The 17,336-nt window shown below is 36.1% G+C and overlaps 1 protein-coding gene across 3 annotated transcripts in view; it reads right to left on the reverse strand.

The window, feature by feature from the left end:
* Nucleotides 1-17,336, reverse strand: part of GRIA4 (glutamate ionotropic receptor AMPA type subunit 4) — a 520,203-nt gene that overhangs the window by 73,547 nt on the left and 429,320 nt on the right. For all 3 annotated transcript variants that reach the window (XM_065881559.1, XM_065881557.1, XM_065881560.1), the window contains 3 exons: nucleotides 15,842-16,000; nucleotides 11,262-11,429; nucleotides 1,288-1,392 (listed from right to left, as the gene is read on the reverse strand). In XM_065881559.1, coding sequence (XP_065737631.1) covers nucleotides 1,288-1,392; nucleotides 11,262-11,429; nucleotides 15,842-16,000 — 432 coding nt within the window. The remainder of the gene's footprint in view (nucleotides 1-1,287; nucleotides 1,393-11,261; nucleotides 11,430-15,841; nucleotides 16,001-17,336) is intronic.

Here is a 17,336-nt window from a genome sequence, read left to right on the forward strand (position 1 = left end):
CAGACATAGCTGAATTAAAAATCTTTGTTTTCTCACTTGTAGGCCTTAGACAAGTAACCATAGCCTATTGCACTGTAACTTTCTCACTAGAAAAAAGGAGATAATTGTACTCTGTTACAGGCTTATTGTGAGGATTAAATTACACCAAGTCCAGTGGTTGGGACATAGCAGGCATTTCATAAATTGTAACTATCATTATTATACTAACAAAGGAAAGTATATTGGGGAAAGTTTTTTTAAACAGCCAAGTGTTGAAACAAATAGTTTTTAGATAAGGTAAGTTGAGCATGTCTTTCCTTGAGCATCCTAGCTAATGCTAGAGAAAAGAATGTTAAAAAATTATATGTGTTAAGTATAAAATGTTTATAGCCAATTGCTGTGGTGGAATTATATTGTTCCATTATATAAAGTACTTTTTGAACATTGGGAAAACTATGCTTAGTCACATCATAAGAAGACTTGCAGAGTTACCTTCTGAAATCCAAAAGTCTTTCATCATCAGCTTCCTAAACAACCTCCCTGGCTCCTCAGTTGATGTTCCTAGGTGTTTCTCTCCCTCTTCAACCTAACAATAATCTTAACAATATTATCTTCCATCTCCTCTTTTCTTTGCTCATTTGAATGTTTACTTGCTTATTTCAGGAACATTTAGCCTGTTCTAAATATGCCCTTCAGAAGTAGTCTTCTTTGTTGTCTCTCTAATAGTTTCATAAATGACTACATGGAAGTGAGTAAGTCTCTTACCTACATTGTGTGCTTTCCTGGAGAGTACATTATGGGTTCTGTGGGATATTTTTGCTAAGCCTTTAAAAATATTGCTTCTATTTTGGATAAATATGTAAACAACGTGTAAATTAGTTCATTTCAGCTTTGGTACACCACTAAATATCAGTCATAGAACACAAGAATTTATTTCAGCATGAATTATCAAGAAAGTATTATTTGTCAATGTAGTTGACCCTTAATCAACACAGGTTTGAACTGCTCAGGTCCACTTTTACACGGATTCTTTTCATAGTAAATACTACAGTACTATACAATCTGTGGTTGGTTGAATCCTCAGATGCGGAACTGCAGCTATGGAGGAACCACACATATGGAGGGCCCTCTAAAATTTAGACCTGGATTTTTGACTGTGTGGAGGGTCAGAGCCCCTAGCTCCCACTTTGTTCAAGGGTCAACCATATTCACAATTTTTAACAAATGTAGACTATCCAGCTACCTTTCACCTATAAGGCTTTAAAAATGTCAAATGAAAACTAAGAAAACAGTTGAAGTGTGGCTCACCTTTCTAGGTCCTGTGCTCTTTAGCTCAAACACATCCATTGTGTAATTGACCCTACGTCCATAGTGGTCAAACTGAACATTTCCTGTCAGCCCTTGAATTTGAACCTATGAATGAAAAAGAAAATCCACACATGTAATCACTTGCCATTTTAATTACAGAAATCTTGACTTCATCTGCTAGGCTTATGACTACACATGGGTATGGAACTATAAATTACAAGCAACTCACTAAAAAACCATGGGATATTTGAGCTACTGGGATAGAATCTGAAAGAGGAATATCAAAGTAATATATAAGCAATTCTGTTATGTGTTTGGGAGATGAACATGTTTTATTTATTTATTTTTTATTATGAAGTTCCCATTGTAACTAATGGGAATACTCCCTCAATATTGAAATATTGTTTATAGGAATGGAAATATGGTTTGTTTTATAGTTACTTTTCTGTTTTATCTGCATATCCACATAACAGATTAAATAGCCCTGATAACCACATCGGATCATATTTCTCCTCGCTAATATTAAAATTAAGATATAAGAAATCCAGAAAAATAAACATATTTTTGAAAATATTCAAGTGTACTTTATTTTAAATTTCCTTTTAATTCATTTATACTTAACTTACGTTCTGAACCCATGGCATTTCAGAACATTTAAGATGTAAGACTAAAAATACAGACATATCACATTAATCACTTGAAAAATGGTGTTAGTATTAACTATAAAAGACTAAAATAAACAAACAATCCAAGGTTACAGGCAATTTAAAGATCTACTGAGAAGAGACCTTCAAGATGGTGGAGGAGTAAGACGTGGAGATCAACTTTCTCCCCACAAATACATTAGAAATACATCTACATGTGGAATAACTCCTACAGAACACCTACTGAATGCTGGCAGAAGACCTCAGACTTCCCAAAGGCAAGAAACTCCCCCATGTAACTGGGTAGGACAAAAGAAAAAGGAAAAAACAGAGACAAAAGAATAGGGACAGGACCTGCACCTCTGGGAGGGAGCCGTGAAGGAGGAAAACATTCCACACACCAGGAAGCCCCTTCACTGTCGGAGATGGGGGGTGGTGGGATGGAAGCTTTGGAGCCACTGAGGAGAGCACAGCAACAGGAGTGCAGAGGTCAAAGCAGAGAGATTCCCACACAGAGGATCAGTGCCGACCAGCACTCTCCAACCTGAGAGGCCTGTCTGCTCACCTACCAGGGCGAGTGGGGTCTGGGAGCTGAGGATCTGGCTTTGGAGGCCAGATCCCAGGGAGAGGACTGGGGTTGGTTGCATGAACACAGCCTGAAGGGGGCTAGTGCACCACAGCTAGCTGGGCGGGAGTCTGGGAAAATGTCTGGAACTGCCTAAGAGGCAAGAGAACATTGTTTCGGGGTGCACAAGGAGAGGGGTTTCAGAACACTGCCTAAACAAGCTCCAGAGATGGGCACGAGCCACAGCTATCAGAGCAGACACCAGAAATGGGCATGAAATGCTAAGGCTACTGCAGCAGCCAACAAGAAGCCTGTGTGCAAGCACAGGTCACTATCCACACCTCCCCTTCTGGAGCCTGTTCAGCTCACCACTTCCGGGGTCCCGTGATCCAGGGACAACTTCCCCAGGAGAACACATGGCACACCTCACACTGTTGCAATGTCATGCCGGCCTCTGCCGCTGCAGGCTGGCCCCGCATTCCGTACCCGTCCCTCCACCCAGCCTGAGTGAGCCAGAGCCCCGAGTCAGCTGCTTCTTTAACCCCATCCTGTCTGAGCAAAGAACAGACGCCCTCTGGTGACCTACACGCAGAGGCAGGGCCAAATCCAAAGCTGAACCCCAGGAGCTGTGCAAACAAAGAAGAGAAAAGGAAATTTCACCCAACAGCCTCAGGAGCAGCGGATTATATCTCCATAATCAATTTCATGTACCCTGCATCTCTGGAATACCTGAATAGACAACAAATATTCCCAAAATTGAGGTGGTGGACTTTGGGAGCAACTGCAGACTTGGGGTTTGCTTCCTGCATCTAATTTGTTTCTGGTCTTCTGTTTATCTTAGTTTAGTATTTAGAGTTTATTATCATTGGTAGATTTGTTTATTGATTTGGTTGCTCTCTTCCTCTTATTTTTTAATGGTTGCTCTCTTCCTCTTTTATATACATATATATATATTTCCTTTTTCTCTTTTGTGAGTGTGTATGACTATGGTTCTGTGTGTGATTTTGTCTGTAGAGCTTTGATTTTACCATTTGTTCTAGGGTTCTGTCTGTCCCTTTCTTTTTTTTTTGTACAGTTTTTAGCATTTGTTATAATTAGTGGATTTGTTTTTTGGTTTGGTTGCTCTCTTCTTTCTTTCTTTATTATTACTTTTTAATAATTCTTTAAAATTTTATTTTAATAACATTATTTTATATTTTTCCTTCTTTCTTTCTTTTTTCCTCCCTTTTCTTCTGAGCCATATAGCTGACAGGATATTTGTGCTCTGGCTGGGTGTCAGGCCTGTGGCTCTGAGATGGGAGAGCCGAATTCAGGACATTGGCCCACCAGAGACCTCCCAGCGCCATGTAATATCAAACAGCAAAAGTTCTCCCAGAGATCTCCATCTCAATGCTAAGACACAGCTCCACTCAACGACCAGCAAGCTACAGTGCTGGACACCCTATGCCAAACAAGTAGCAAGACAGGAACACCACACCACCTATTAGCAGAGAGGCTGCCTGAAATCATAATAAGGTCACAGACACCCTACAACAAACAACCGGAAGCAGACTTGCCCACCTGAAAGACAAGATCCAGCCTCATCTACCAGAACACAGGCAGCAGTCCACTCTACCAGGAAGCCTACACAGCCCACTGAACAAACCTCACCCACTGGGAAAGGACACCAAAAACTATGGGAACTATGAACCTGCAGCCTGTGAAAAGGAGAACACATCAGAGGAAGTTAAGTAAAACGAGAAGACAGAGGAATACACAGCAGAGGAAGGAGCAAGGTAAATACTCACCAGACTAAACAAATGAAGATAAAATAGGCAGTCTACCTGAAAAAGAATTCAGAGTAATGGTAGAAAAGATGATACAATATCTTGGAAATAGAATGGAGAAAATAAAGAAAAAAATTTAACAAGGACCTAGAAGAACTAAAAAGCAAACAAACAATGATGAACAAAACAATAAATGAAATTAAAAATTCTCTAGAAGCAAACAATAGCAGAATAACTGAGGCTGAAGAACGGATAAGTGACCTGGAAGATAAAATAATGGAAATAACTATTGCAGAGCAGAATAAAGAAAAAAGAATGAAAAAAAATGAGGACAACAATTGTCTCAGAGACCTTTGGGACAACATTTAATGCACCAACCTTCGAATTATAGGGGTCCCAGAAGAAGAATTGAAAAAGAAAGGGACTGAGAAAATAGTTGAAGAGATTATAGTTGAAAACATCCCTAATATGGGAAAGGAAATAGTCAATCAAGTCCAGGAAGCAGAGAGAGTCCCATACAGGATAAATCCAAGGAGAAAAAGCCAAGACACATATTAATCAAACTATAAAAAATTAAATACAAAGAAAAAATATTACAAGCAGCAAGTGAAAAATGACAAATAACATACAAGGGAATCCCCATAAAGGTAACAGCTGATCTTTAAGCAGAAACTCTTCAAGCCAGAGGGAGTGGCAAGACATATTTAAAGTGATGAAAGGGAAAAACCTACAACCAAGATCACTTTATCTAGCAAGGATCTCATTCAGGTTTGATGGAGAAATTAAAACCTTTAGAGACCAGCAAAAGCTAAGAGAATTTAGCACCACCAAATCAGCTCTACAACAAATGCTAAAGGAACTTCTCTAGGCAGGAAACACAAAAGAAGGAAAAGACCTACAATAACAAACTCAAAACAATTGAGAAAATGGTAATAGGAACATATATATGGATAACTACCTTAAATGTAAATGGATTAAAAGCTCCAACCAAAAGACATAGGCTGGCTGAATGGATACAAAAACAAGACCCATATATATGCTGTCTACAAGAGACCCACTTCAGACCTAGGGACACATACAGACTGAAAGTGAGGGGATGGAGAAATAAAGAATGTTACAAGAGACAAGGAAGGACACTACAAAATGAGCAAGAGATTAATCCAAGAAGATATAACAATTATAAATATATATGCACCCACCATAGGAGTACCTCAATACATAAGGCAAATGCTAACAGCTATAAAACAGAAAACTGACAGCAACACAGTAATAGTAGGGGACTTTAACAACTCACTTACACCAATGGACAGATCACCCACACAGAAAATTAATAAGGAAATACAAGCTTTAAGTGACAAAATAGACCAGTTAGATTTAATTGATATTTATAGGTCATTCCATCCGAAAACAGCAGATTACATTTTCTCTTCAAGTGGTCATTCTCCAGGGTAGATCATATCTTAAGTCACAAATCAAGCCTTGGTAAATTTAAGAAAATTGAAATCATACCAAGTATCTTTCCCGAAACAACACTATGAGACTATCAATTACAGGAAACACTATCAATTACAGGAAAAAAATCAGTAAAAAATAAAAATACATGGAGGTTAAACAATACGCTACTAAATAACCAAGTGATAACTGAAGAAAACAAAGAGGGAATCAGAAAATACCTAGAAACAAATGACAGTGAAAACACAATGACCCAAAACCTATGGGATGCAGCAAAAGCAGTTCTAAGAGGGAAGTTTACACCAATATAATCCTACCTCAAGAAACATCTCAAATAAACAATCTAAACTTACACCTAAAGCAATTAGAGAAAAAAGAACAAAACAAACCACAAAGTTAGCAGAAGGAAAGAAATCATAAAGAACAGATCAGAAATAAATGGAAAAGAAATGAAGGAAACGATAGCAAAGATCAATAAAACTAAAAGCTGGTTGTTTGAGAAGATAAACAAAATTGATAAACCATTAGCCAGACTCATCAAGAAAAAAAGGGAGAAGACTCAAATTCATAGAATTAGAATTGAAAAAGGAGAAGTAACAACTGACACTAGAGGAAAACAAAGGATCATGAGATATTACTACAAGCAACTATATGCCAATAAAATGGACAACTTGGAAGAAATGAACAAATCTTAGAAAAGCACAACCTTCCGAGATTGAACTGGGAAGAAATAGAAAATATAAACAGACTTATCACAAGCACTGAAATTGAGACTGTGATTAAAAATCTTTCAACAAACAAAAGTCCAGGGCCAGATGGCTTCACAGGTGAATTCTATCAAACATTTAGAGAAGAGTTAACACCTACCCTTTTCAAACTCTTCCAAAATATAGCAGAGGGAGGAATACTCCCAAACTCATTCTACGAGGCCACCATCACCCTGATACCAAAACCAGACAAGGCTATCACAAAGAAAGAATATTAGAGGCCAATATCACTGATGAACATAGATGCACAAATCCTTAACAAAATACTAGCAAACAGAATCCAACAGCACATGAAAAGGATCATACACCATAATCAAGTGGGGTTTATCTAGGAATGCAAGGATTCTTCAATATATACAAATAAATCAATGTGATATACCATATTAACAAATTGAACTAGAAAAACCGTATTATCATCCAACAGATGCAGAAAAAGCTTTTGACAAAATTCAACACCCATTTATGATAAAAACTCTCCAGGAAGTAGGCATAGAGGGAACTTACCTCAACATAATAGAGGCCATATGTGACAAACCCACAGCCAACATCATTCTCAATGGTGAAAAACTGAAACCATTTCCTCTAAGAGCAGGAACAAGACAAGGTTGTCCACTCTCACCCCTATTATTCAACATAGTTTTGGAAGTTTTAGCCACAGCAATCAGAGAAGATAAAGAAATAAAAGGAATCCAAATTGGAAAAGAAGAAATAAAGCTGTCACTGTTTGCAGATAACATGATACTATACATAGAGAATCCTAAAGATGCTACCAGAAAACTACTAGTAATAATAATTAATTAATAATAATTAATGCACAGAAATCTCTTGTATTCCTATACACTAATGATGAAAAGTCTGAAAGAGAGATTAAGGAAATACTACCATTTACCACTGCAACAAAAAGAATAAAATACGTAGGAATAAACCTACCTAGGGAGACAAAAGACCTGTATGCAGAAAATTATGTGACACTGATGAAAGAAATTTAAAATGATGCAAACAGATTGAGAGATAGACCTTGTTATTGGACTGGAAGAATCAACATTGTGAAAGTGACTATACTACCCAAAGCAATCTACAGATTCAATGCAATCCCTATCAAAGTACCAATGACATTTGTCACAGAATTAGAACATAAAATTTCACAATTTGTATGGAAATACAAAAGACCCTGAATAGCCAAAGCAATCTTGAGAAAGAAGAACAGAGCTGGAAGAATCATGCTCCTGGTGTTCAGACTATACTACAAAGCTATAATAATCAAGACAGTATGGTAATGGCACAGAAACAGAAATATAGATCAATGGAACAGGATAGAAAGCCCAGAGGTAAACCCACGCACATATGGTCACCTTATCTTCGATAAAGGAGGCAAGAATATATAATGGAGAAAAGACAGTCTCTTCAATAAGTGGTTCTGGGAAAGCTGGACAGCTACATGTAAAAGAATGAAATTAGAACATTCTTAACATCATACACAAAAATAAACTCAAAATGGATTAAAGACCTAAATGTAAGGCCAGACAGTATAAAACTCTTAGAGGAAAACATAGGCAGAACACTCTATGACATAAGTCACAGAAAGATCCTTTTTGACCCACCTCCTAGAGAAAGGGAAATAAAAATAAACAAATGGGGCCTAATGAAACTTAAAACCTTTTGCACAGAAAAGGAAACCACAAACAAGATGAAAAGACAACTCTCAGAATGGGAGAAAATATTTGCACATGAAGCAACTGACAAAGGATTAATCTCCAAAATTTACAAGCAGCTCATGCAGCTCAATATGAAAAAAACAAAGAACTCAATCCAAAAATGGGCAGAAGACATAAATAGACATTTCTCCAAAGAACATATACAGATTGCCAACAAACATATGAAAGGATGCTCAACATCACTAATCATTAGAGAAATGCAAATCAAAACTACAATGAGGTATCGCATCACACCAGTCAGAATGGCCATGATCAAAAAACCTACAAACAATAAATGGTGAAGAAGGTGTGGTGAAAAGGGAACCCTCCTGCACTGTTGGTGGGACTGTAAATTGACACAGCCACTATGGAGAACAGTATGGAATTTCCTCAAAAAACTAAAAATAGAACTATCATACTACCCAGCAATCCCACTACTGGGCACATACCCTGAGAAAACCATAATTCAAAAAGAGTGATGTACCACAATGTTTATTGCAATACTATTTACAATAGCCAGGACATGGAAGCAACCTAAGTGTCCATCGACAGATGAATGGATAAAGAAGATGTGGCACTTATATACAATGGAATATTGCTCAACCATAAAAAGAAATGAATTTGAGTTATTTGTGGTGAGGTAGATGGACCTAGATTCTGTCATACAGAGTGAAGTAAGTCAGAAAGAGAATAACACCTCAGAATGGGAGAAAATATTTGCAAATGAAGCAACTGACAAAGGATTAATCTCCAAAATTTACAAGCAGCTCATGCAGCTCAATAACAAAAAAACAAACAACCCCATCCAAAAATGGGCAGAAGACCTAAACAGACATTTCTCCAAAGAAGATATACAGAATGCCAACAAACACATGAAAGAATGTTCAACATCATTAATCATTAGAGAAATGCAAATCAAAACTACAATGAGATATCATCTCACACCAGTCAGAATGGCCATCATCAAAAAATCTAGAAACAATAAATGCTGGAGAGGGTGTGGAGAAAAGGGGACACTCTTGCACTGCTGGTGGGAATGTGAATTGGTTCAGCCACTATGGAGAACAGTATGGAGGTTCCTTAAAAAACTACAAATAGAATTACCATATGACCCAGCAATCCCACTACTGGGCATATACCCTGAGAAAACCAAAATTCAAAAGGAGTCATGTACCAAAATGTTCATTGCAGCTCTATTTACAATAGCCCGGAGATGGAAAGAACCTAAGCGCCCATCATCGGACGAATGGATAAAGAAGATGTGGCACATATACACAATGGAATATTACTCAGCCTTAAAAAGAAATGAAATTGAGATATTTGTAATGAGATGGATAGACCTAGAGTCTGTCATACAGAGTGAAGTAAGTCAGAAAGACAAAGACAGATACCGTATGCTAACACATATATATGGAATTTGAGGGGAAAAAATGTCATGAAGAACCTAGGGATAAGACAGGAATGGAGGCGCAGACCTACTGGAGAGCGGACTTGGGGATATGGGGAGGGGGAAGGGTGAGTTTTGACAGGGCGAGAGAGAGTCATGGACATATACACACTAACAAACGTGGTGGGGTGGATAGCTGGGGGGAAGCAGCCGCAAGGCACAGGGATATTAGCTCGGGGCTTTGGGACAGCCTGGAGGGGTGGGAGGGGGAGAGTGGGAGGGAGGGAGATGCAGGAGGGAAGACACATGGGAGCACATGTATATGTATAGCTGATTCACTTTGTTATAAATCAGAAACTAACACACCATTGTAAAGCAATTATACCCCAATAAAGATGTTAAAAAAAAAAAAAAAAAAAAAAAAAAAAAAAAACCTATTAGCTCCCTTATATCCTTTTACTGTATATATTCTTTTTTTTCGAATCATTTTTATTTCATGTTAAATTCTTTAAAACTATTTTCAACTATGAAACATTTTTAATATACATAAAAGTATAAAAATAATATAACAAATACCTTTGTACTCACCACTGAGATTAATAGAGGTCAACTTTTGTCATATTTGCCTTAGAGCTTTTTTTTAAAATAAATTTATTTATTTTATTTTAAAAAAAAAAAAAAAAAAAAAAAAAGAAAGAGAATAACAAGTACCATATGCTAACGCATATATGTGGAATCTAAAAAACAAATGGTTCTGAAGAACCTAGGGGTAGGACAGGAATAAAGATGTAGACATAGAGAATGGACTTGAGGACACAGGGAGGAGGAAAGGTAAGCTGGGACAAAGTGAGAGAGTGGCATGGACATATATACACTATCAAATGTAAAATACATAGCTAGTGGGAAACAGCTGCATAGCACAGGGAGATCAGCTTGGTGCTTTGTGACCACATGAAGCAGTGGGATAGGGAGGATGGGAGGGAGATGCAAGAGGGAGGAGATATGGGGATATATGTATATGTATAGCTGATTCACTTTGTTATAAAGCAGAAACTATCACATTATTGGAAAGCAATTATACCCCAATAAAGATGTTAAAAAAAGTAAATAAAGATTTACTGAGGTAGTCAGTGGATTAGTAGATTAATAGTGTTTGCCAGTGTTTGAGGTTCTTCCTCATTCTTGGCCCATGGTAGGCTTGTACTTCTTGCACCCTTTTTGGTTAGCTAGGTCTATGTGACTCTTTCTGACAAATGAGTTGTAAACAGATGTGATGAGTGCCAGAGCATTTAATTGCCAATTAGAAAACTGCCCACAACCCTTTGCCCTTTGTAGCATTCAAGATGGTAGCTGCTATGTCAGCTTGGATCCTTGAGTGATTATAATAAACAAAGTGCCCTTACTAATCTGGTGTTTGTGAGTGAGAAATACTCTTTTGATGTTTTAAGCCACTGAGACTTGGGGTTGTTTATTACTGTGGCATAACCAACTTATCCTGGCTAAGCATCTACATATAATATAAACATCAGTTTTCTATCCAGTATCCTATTTAGAAATGTCTCAGAAATGAAAATGGTTCAATATAATAAAATGGCAATTGTAATATATATTATTCACAGATAGGTTATTCTGTTTTCTTGAATACGCCATTAAAAAATGTTTGTGAAATAAATTGAATGTAAATAAAATTGTGAGTTACCTGTTTGAGCGTCCTCTCCATGTCAATCCCCTGGCCCCATGGAGCAGCAGGATTTGCCAGACAATCCCCAGCATTTCCTCTCCTGGAAATATCAATTTTCTGTCTCCTAAGACTTCGGAATGTTTCAGCCATCACAAGGACTCCATCATAAGTCAGAGCAGATGTATACTAACAAAATGAAAGTAATTATAATGGTAAATGTTAAATTCTTATCAATCACCGGAATTGGGGACTAGTCTGGGGACTCTGTTTGTTTATGACATAAAGTACCATGCTGCCAGAAGGGCAGTTAAATTACTGATAATTAATTGCCTCTAGCTTCAGAAATTTCTATTATTGCTTTATTACAAAGACTGTATATCAATTCTTAACACTGTGGTTTTAAAAGGAGAAAACACACTCTGAAAAATAGAAATTCTAATGCACAATTTTCCATCAGTTGGGAGAAGCAAGGCCTCTAGGTATGGTCTTTTAGTTGTGTCCAAGTGAAACAGCTAAAGTATAAAAAAAAAAAGACTAAATGCCGTAATCTCTTGTTGTGTTTGAACCCCTGGAGGGCTGGAATGTCTTACTCTTTCCTCCTCCAAATGCCCATCAGGAGTCCCTGAGATTTAATATATGTTTATTGACCTGGAGTATATAACTCTGTCCAGTTTCTCAGAAGAATGAGTGGGAATGTTTACTGTTACTCAGATATAGAATGCCAGAAATAACATCTATTTATTTAACAAGTGTGTATACACATGGCTAAATAAACACAAGTATTGTTATGTCCATGCCTGTTGAGTGTGCTCAGGAAGGTTAAGTCATTTCTCTAAGTTTTTATCGTAACTTAGGATACAGTGGAGAAATGAAGTATAGGTCATCTGCTTTCTGATGATTGTCCCATGCTTCTCTTTGAGAAAAGACAAAACTCTCAGGAAAAGATTATTAAGGTTAGGAGAGGAAATGAGGAAAATCTCGAAGAAAATGTGATTTGTTTAAGCTGAAAATAAAAAGAACAGGGAACAGTTGTAAAGTTTGACTAGAAAATTCCTAAACATATGAAACATATGGAACAATTCTCTTGAAGTGTGGCAGAGCATCAACTGCTAGTCATAACAAAAAAATACATTATCTCTTTCAGGAATTCCATATGGTCAATTCTATATGACTAACACATTCTAAGCCTATACAAGAGGTACTTTTGTGCTATGGAATGTGGAAAATGATCCTGAATTGCTGCTTATAAATTAATAAAAATCGTTTGAAATTTAAATCATAGAAAGTAAACTTAGGCAATATACCTGCTAAGCATAGCAGTCAGCGATCCTGGGAAGAGAAGGACTAAAACATGGATAAGATAAAGAATATAAATTCTAACAAAGAACCTTTCAATGGCAGAGAATCTAATTAAAGCTTCATCAGAAAGATTTATATGTGACTTATAAATTATAAGCCTTGCTATATATTCTTCAAGGACATGACAAAATAGGCTTAATGATAAGCATACACCCTCATATTTGGAATGGGATGGTCGAAGGAAATTAAGATACTTAACCAAGGTACTCAGCCAAAAATGGACATATCTCCTCCACTGCCTGGAGCAACATATCTTTGAGTAGAGAAAGCCATCAAATCATCTTTCTGGATGGCAAGAAAATAAAAACAAGTAATAAAGTAGAACTTATCAAAGATATAAAGGGCAAGAGAAAATATGCAATGCTAGCATTTTAGGATCTAGGAGAAGAAAAGAAAACTATTGTTGCTTTTCTAATAAGAAGAAAGAAGCTGAGAGATATGACTCCAAAAAAGCAAAAGCACTTGCTGTGTTTTAAAAAGTCCATTCATTTTTATGAAACAAGTGAACTAGAAAAGAGAACAGATATTGTATAGAGTGGAGCAGAGAAAAGCAGACATTCAGCCAGAGTGGCAAAACTTTTGACGGGTCATAGAGCTGATAGATGGAAAGAAGCAGTAGTTTAAACTGGTTTTACCATTTTAAAGGATTTCATTCTTTTCCATGTGTCTTATTGTGCTGAAGTCCAAGAAACCATATTTATGGGCACGCATTTCTAGATGGTATCTAGAAATTCTTATTAAACATACTCTTCATTTTGGAGGAGAATAAAACTAAGTCTTGACCTAGAGCTATTCACTGCTTTAACCAGTGATTAGAATGGTGGGATGAATTCTGTTTATCAACATTTGTATATAAAAATATAGAGTTTGGCAGAATCACAGCACAGTGGCAAGAATTTAGGTTTTGAGAACTAGGTGAATTCTAATTCTGCTATTCATAGTTTTATGGGAATATGTTGTACATTTTTCAGCTATGAAGCAGAACAAAATCAAACAAAATAAGGACTATCTTCTGTGGTACTTGTGAGGATTGAATTTCATAGCATATCTGAGAGCTAGATACTGGCTAGGAATGGTGAAGACTACAAAGATGGCCCAAAAGATGGCTGTCTAGTGCTCCTCAGTACAAGAAAGCTGTGATGTGTCTTATGGAAAAAAATACATGTTAGATAAGCTTTGTTCAGGCTTGAGTTATACTGCTATTGGCCATGAATTCAATGTTAATTTATTGACAATGTTTTAAATAAGATATCTTTAAACAGAAACACAGATAAAACAAAGTGTTATGTGTTGATTGTTTGACAAAAATGTAGTGACCTAACCTTGTAATTTCCCCTAGGAGTAAGTGTTCAGTATTCACTCATTCAGTGTTCATGGCAACTTTATAGAATGGGACTACCATGAACAATAAGAACTGGCTCTATCTATTTATTAAATGGCCACTGGGTGCCTACTATTATGCTAAGAAAACTGTGAAAGATGAGAAAATTATATGTATTTATATATAAAACAAAGTGCCCAAAGCTTTGACATAGATAAGTCTGGTTGGAGATGATCAAATAGTAAACATTGTGATAGGCTAAAGGCAAGATAGGGAAGGACAAACGACACCAGTGTGTCCAGACAGGAGGACCACAGTGGACACATATTATTACATATTATCACTGAAATGAAAAAGTCACAAGGTGCTGCAAAACACTGCCAAGAAGTTTGAAGCCCATTCTACATACTAAAACTGTAAGGGTAACAAGAATTTGAAGAGATGGTTTACAGAAAAAATGCTGAGATAAATATGGCTGAGAAAAAGATGTGAGGAAGGAAGAAATACAAATAGAGAAGAGAAGGGCAAGGGAGTCTCTACATACATTGATGACAGAATGAGGGGAATATGCTGTAAAGCAAACTGTCCCAATGAGTTTAGCAGGAAGCTTTACACTTTTCTCCTTGTGTATTAATACTTGATATAATTGAGCTTTTGGGATGATTTTTCTCTGAACCAGCTTGAAGGCAAAAAGACTAAAAGACTTCTCAAGTTTCTTTTAATCCTGAAGGTAGTTTACATCTTGAAAATTTTTTGGTTTTTTAATATGCTTTCATATGTTTTATCTAAGCGTGAGAAGTGGTGTAATATAGTGGACAATGCACTTGTCTAAGACTCAGGGAACCCATGACTTGGTCCTGGGCATTCCACAAACCTGGTCCTTGACTCAGGGACAGCCAATTAACATACCATTTAATATCTTGTATTTATTAATCTGTAAAATCAGAGGGTTGGACTACAGTGTTTGAGCATAGTGGATACTCAATAAATGCTTTCTTTTGAAATTCCATGCTTCTATAGAGTAGTGAAAATGTTATGACTAGCCAAATTCCTATATTACAGAGAAGAAACTGACATGGATAGTAGAGAAAGTTTTATAATTAGGAAATGGAAGAACTGACTTGCTCTACCCCTAGATCATAGTTTTCTAGGCTAGAATTTCCAAATTATATTTGAAAACTTTTTACTAGAATACACAGTGAGAGATTAGTAAAAGTTGTTGAAATGATGATTCCTTTTTATGTAGGAATTCAAAACCATGTAGGAGTTGAAGTTTAAGAAACATTATGCCATTATTTACATGATATCTAAGGAAGTCATCTATCTCTTCAGGAGAGAAAAAAATGTGCTTATGATCAGAAATTTACCAGCTTCCTTTGTAGATACCAATAACATATTTCTGCAAGGTCTGTCACATAAAATTTAAAAATCTGACATTTTACTGTTAACTTGAAAGAGAAATTTTGCAGAAGCTTATACAGTTTACATTTCTACCAATTTCCCAATTTCCCTACTCATTGTAAATCACTTTGCAAATATATTTTTATCTGGGTGGAATAGCTACCAATGGTTGTTCACATTTGAAATATTTAGTTAACAAAATTTTTTAAAAAAACATACAATTTCTTCACGGAAATTCATACACAAAGTAATCATAAAATAATATAACAACATAATATAATATATATAATATAATATAGTAAACTACTTGAACTAATGTCTAACAACTCCTCTCTTAAATATAGAAATTTAGAAGTTATTAAGGGCTGTGTGACAAATAGTGACAAAATATTTCTGCCCTATGCCACATTGTGTCTGGCAAAATATTACTAGGAAAACTGCATAATGAGCTTTCTACCTTAAATTTTAAAAAATACTAAAAATTCTAAAAATAAATAAGATAAAAACAAACAAATACCTTTGGAGGTGTCTCAGATCCTGGATATTCTCTCTGATCCAGTTTCTTCCAGCGATCCATTAATTTGGTTACCATAGGTGTATTAAAATCTACTAACTGGAATCCTGTAACATTGGCTCCACCATGTATAAACCTCTCAAGAGAAATATCCTTGAATCCCTATAAAAATCAATATGACAGTTTGTTTAGTTTATTATTATACATTTTGGCTCTTCAATGTTAACATAAATTGGTAATCAATATGATTTCTAATAAAGTGATGGCTAGAAACAGATGGAAGATCCAATTTAGCTGTTAAATTCTGTCATTCAAAGTTTAATACATGACACCACATCAACAAAAGAAAAGACAAAGGTCACATGATCATCTCAATAGATACAGAGAAAGCATTTGACAAAATTCACCATCCACTCATGATAAAAATTCTCACCAAAGTGGGTATAGAGGATACATATATCAACATAATAAAAGCTATTTATGACAAACCCACAGCCAACATAATACTCAATGGTGAAAAGCTGAAAGCCTTCTTGCTAAAACCTGGAGCAAGACAAGGATGCTCACTCTCACCACTTCTATTTAACATAGTATTGGAAGTCCTAGCCACAACAATCAGAGAAGAAAAAAAATAAAATATATCCAAATTGGTAGGGAAGAGGTAAAATTGTCATTATATGCAGATGACATGATACTATATACAGAAAATCCTAAAAACTCCACATAAAAACTACTAGAACTGATAAAGGATTCAGCAAGGTAGAAGGATGCAAGATTAACACACAGAAATCTGTTGCATTTCTTTACACTAACAATAGATATCTGAAAGCAAAAGTGTAAAAAATAAACTTTCAAAATCACATCAAAAAAAATGAAAATACCTAGGCATAAACAACTTGACCTCAGAGGTGAAAGACTTATATCCTAAGAACTATAAAACAATGATAAAGGAAATTGAAGATGATTCAAAGAAATGGAAGGCTATCCCATGCTCTTGGATTGGAAGAATTGACATTGTTAAAATGGCCATACTATCTAAAGTACATACAGATTTAATGTGATGCTTATCAAATTAGCCATGCCATTTTTCATAGAACTAGAATGAATAATCCTAAAATTCATATGGAACCACAAAAGACCCATAACTGAAAAGCAATCTTGAAGAAAAAGAACAATGGTGGAGGCATAACCCTCACAGATTTCAGATAGTACTACAAAGCTACAGTAACCAAAACAGCATGGTCTTGGCACAAAAACAGACATATGGATCAATGGAACATAATAGAGAGCCCAGAAAAAAACCCACACACCTACAGTCAGTTAATCTTTTACAAAGGAGGCAAGAATATACAATGGAGAAAAGACAGTCTCTTCAGCAAGTAGTTTTGAAAAAGCTGGACAGCTGCATATAAATCAATGAAGTTAGTATATCCCCACACACCATACACAAAAATAAATTCAGAATGGCTTAAAGACTTAAATATGAGAAATGATCCCA

The sequence above is a fragment of the Phocoena phocoena genome, chromosome 8 (assembly GCF_963924675.1).
Source record: "Phocoena phocoena chromosome 8, mPhoPho1.1, whole genome shotgun sequence".
Lineage (NCBI taxonomy): Eukaryota > Metazoa > Chordata > Mammalia > Artiodactyla > Phocoenidae > Phocoena > Phocoena phocoena.